Source organism: Lactuca virosa, chromosome 8, assembly GCF_052849685.1.
Source record: "Lactuca virosa cultivar CGN04683 chromosome 8, Lactuca_virosa_CGN04683_v6, whole genome shotgun sequence".
NCBI lineage: Eukaryota > Viridiplantae > Streptophyta > Magnoliopsida > Asterales > Asteraceae > Lactuca > Lactuca virosa.
In genome coordinates this window covers 58,937,995-58,941,772 of record NC_136433.1, presented here as the reverse complement: position 1 = coordinate 58,941,772, position 3,778 = coordinate 58,937,995, and the positions used below count along the sequence as shown (strand labels likewise).

The 3,778-nt window shown below is 40.5% G+C and overlaps 1 protein-coding gene across 1 annotated transcript; it reads right to left on the bottom strand.

Annotated features, from left to right (window-relative positions):
• Positions 1-510: 510 nt before the first annotated feature.
• On the bottom strand, positions 511-3,559 carry LOC145134828 (phosphatidylinositol 4-kinase gamma 7-like). The gene is made up of 2 exons (XM_079069649.1): positions 3,318-3,559; positions 511-2,838 (listed from the first exon to the last, which is right to left on the bottom strand). Exon 2 carries the CDS (start codon positions 2,619-2,621, stop codon positions 819-821), a length of 1,803 nt encoding a protein of 600 aa, XP_078925775.1. The 5' UTR covers positions 2,622-2,838; positions 3,318-3,559; the 3' UTR covers positions 511-818.
• Between the last annotated feature and the right edge of the window lie 219 nt (positions 3,560-3,778).

Here is a 3,778-nt window from a genome sequence, read left to right as displayed (position 1 = left end):
TGTTACAAAGTACAAACCACAATCCATTGGTACATGCTTTTATCAATCGATACTGTTTGGACCTAAACCCACCTATTGTTCTTTTTACCATGATATTTTTTTCCCATTTTTACCTGTAATTTTACGATATTCCTATAAAGCATAAACCAAGAACATTCTTTTGTTTGCGTGTTGCTTTTGAGGCCACAATGGACCCACAAAAGTCCTGTTAGGTTTTCTTTACAGCTGACCAACATATCATACTTAGAATATTAGGTCAAAAGAGATATTTAATAAAGAAAGCATTTGATTCATGGTTTTTATCAAACCAACCACGTGCAATCAAAATAACACACTGTCAAATCTTCTACGCCTTTTGTTTTACTCTTTTACCACCTGTCCTTCAAAAACCATTGTTGCATAAGCAAAAGATTTTCCCCAAAACAATCTAAAACTTCCAAGATCAATAAATTAATAAAAACCATAAAAAAAAGCTACCAAAGAAACATATTGCAAAGGCAACAAGTCATATTTGATCTAATGATATAACTGAGATTCAAACTACCAACAAGAAATTATTTGTGCCAAACATAACATACCATACCATGAAAGAACAAAGGCAGAAGATTCATATATCTACAATCTTACACTACCATTCTCATTCTTTTATCTTTTTTTTTTTGTTCCATATACTACAAATTTATTTATAAAACAGGTCCACAAGGACTAAAATAAATCAAAAAAACCCAACCAAAACCTAAACCCTAAGACCCAACCCTTCACTACAACACCAGTCAAACTATCCAAAGTCAAACTCATACAAGTACTCCCTCTCTCACTTAAAACTGGCAAGAAGTCCCCAACCTCTGTCTCAGCCTCTGCCCGACAACGCCCGACTTCCGCTGCCCGAACGCGGGCCCCAACAGCTCCTGAAATTTCTCCAAAAATATCCCCCACTCCTCCTCTTTCATATCCCCCAACTTCACAAAACAAGCACTCCCCGGAGCTTGCTCACTCGCACTCCTATGTTCACCTAAACTCAAATTCTTCTTCAACAACCTCGACACACAATGTACATCTCCCGATGCGCAAAGTACAACCTCCTCCTCTTCCTCTTCCTCTTCCTCTTCAAGTTTCGAAAGCGGGTTTCTCCCATACCCGAATTGAAACGGAGAAATAGGGCTGATGTCATCAATCTCAAACACAATCCCATCTTCTTGAACTTGAACTTCTCTTTTCGGAGATGATAAGACAAAGGGTTGTTGTTCCCGGTGTTTCTCCCGCTCAGCCACCACCGCCCGCCTTGCCGCCATGCACAGTGCCTCGAGTTCGCTCGGCTCCTCCTCCCCCCGCCGGAACTCCCGGCTCATCATCTCCCCGATCTCCGCCAAACACAGCCCGAATCGAGCGGCTTCTTTTAGGAAAACAGTGGAGAGGATAAGAACACGAAGACACGCTTCACGGATCATCGGGAGCTCGGATTTCAATATTTCAGAGTCACGAAACGGATCGAGTGATTCGATGTAATCGAGTTCATCTTCCGAGAATGGAATCGAAGATTGTGGCCAATGAATCCATTCAAAATACGGATCTTCTAAGTTTTCAGGTAAACAGAGTCCGTGATCAATCGGGATTAATTCAACTTGACCAAATTGCCCTCCACCAATTCGAACCAAAAGATTCCCCGCGTGTCGGTCCGTGTTAAAGATTCGTATGTCTAAAATCCCGATACGGTGCACGGATGAAACCGGGAAATTTGAAGTCCCGTGATCACTCGCATCGTAATCGTGTGAGATAAATTGTTGGAAAGAAGCGATTTTGCTGAAATGTTTCTTTTTGTTCTTCTCTCGGGTCCCGCTTACATCATTGACATTGAAGATGGAGTGAGTGATTTTGACAAGGGCAGTAGGGGGGACATTAGCAAAGTGGTTGTGATCAAGAAGGTAAGCTGCTACCTCACGATAACCGGTTTCACCAACACGAACTGACCTTTTTAACCCTGGTTGACCAAGGGCTTTACCTACAAACCCTTTTGGATTATTGGGTGCAAATGGTTCTTCATCTGTTGGTTTCACAATTGCGACACTTTCACCATTGATGTTTCTGAAGTAATAAGCGCCACCTAGGCCTCCATGAACTGGAATCGGGTCGATTCCGTTGTTTAACGCGATTGCAATCTCCTTCACGAGTTCTTTAGTTTTTGTGAAATTACTAGAATGCCCCAGGATTTCAATGGGTCCGGATCTGTCTCTCTGTTGGATGTCTCTACCTGAAGGGGAAAGACATGGGCTTGAAGAGCTTCGGTGGATTAAGTTTCTTGTTAGGAGAAGAGGGGAATAGTTGCGAATGGCGCTTAAGTCGTTTTTCAAGATTAAATCTCCAAAAGTTAAAGAACTCTCTTCGGTTGGGACATTGAGGGCGATTTGTAACCTTCTTTTGACCATATGTGCGTTATCGTTTCGATCCAGATCCATTCCTAATACGCATCCGCTTTCTGTTTGAATGAAGATACGTCTTCTACCTGTGGTTTTCAGTTTCACTCCTTCCATTGTGTCGTTTCCATGGTGATTCCTTCCTACAGGACTCTTGAAAACTGATAGAGCCATTTGTGTTTGAACTGGGCTGTCTAGGTTACCAGACATGAACCAGTTGCAGAAAGGGGGTGATGGGAGCGAGGGTGAGGGTGAAGGTAGCGGAAGATGAAATCTTCCACTTCACTCTCACAAGTGATTCAGATCCTGAAGCTGGTTGCAGGCTATTAGCAGAGCGTGAAACGTAAACAATCATTAAACAGCAAAATTGAGTTTCATTTTGACACCATCCATTTGATCGAATCAAGTAGGTGCAGTTTCCCCTAATCTGTACACAAACATCAACAAGAGATATAGAATTCGATCAGAGAAGACAGAGAAGAGATACGATCTCATAGAACTATGACAAATAACGAGATCAGAGCCAATCGAAATGAGTGTTATTCAGATAGATTAGCATTCGAAGGTTCATGTTTGCATTTTTGAAACAAATATTCAAAGCGATAAGTCAACTTTCCGAGATCTGGAACTACAAATTGATACTGTTCCTAAATCAATAAACCTTAGCGCGAAAATTCATGGACAACAACTGTTACGGAATTGAAGTGTGCACGAAAAATGATCTAATAATTCGAAGAAGGTCAACATTAACAGACGAAAGCAGGTCATCAGCTAAACCGAAGATAAGATCACTGACGACATACATGTTTACATGCTTAGAAGACGTAAACATTGGGGAAAAGGAAAACAAAGTAAACGATACGTTTGCAACAAGATGAACAAAAACCCTAAGTAAAAAAAACTCACCGATGAACCAGATCTGCAGGAGATTCATACACGGTTACAGAGGAAGAATCGAATTCAATCCAATCCAATCCAATCCAATCAAGATCCGGATAACAGAATCAATCCGAGAGATAACATGAAGGAAAAAAGGGTTTTTTACATCAAGATTCACATAATAGAAACCCTTTCTTCTTGTTGTTACTCGGAGTTCAATCACTCTCGAGTCTTCTTTCTCTAAAAATACTCCCTATCGACTCTGTCTCTCTCTCTCCGTATCTATATAGAGGTGAGGGCAGTGATACGTAAATTGGGCACCAAAAATTCTTTTTAACTCCGGTTTTTGAGGAGTAAAAGCCTAGAGGGTTAAACATTAGTTACAACTTACAACTAAAGAAAACCAAATATAAATTGCCTAACTTTTTCATTTATTACCCAAAATTTCTTAATTATTATTATTTATTTTTATACCAGATTGATTGTGT

What these genes read in the sequence shown, in the direction of transcription:
- LOC145134828 (XM_079069649.1), bottom strand. Translation starts at nt 2,621, where the DNA reads ATGTCTGGTAACCTAGACAGCCCAGTTCAAACACAAATGGCTCTATCA.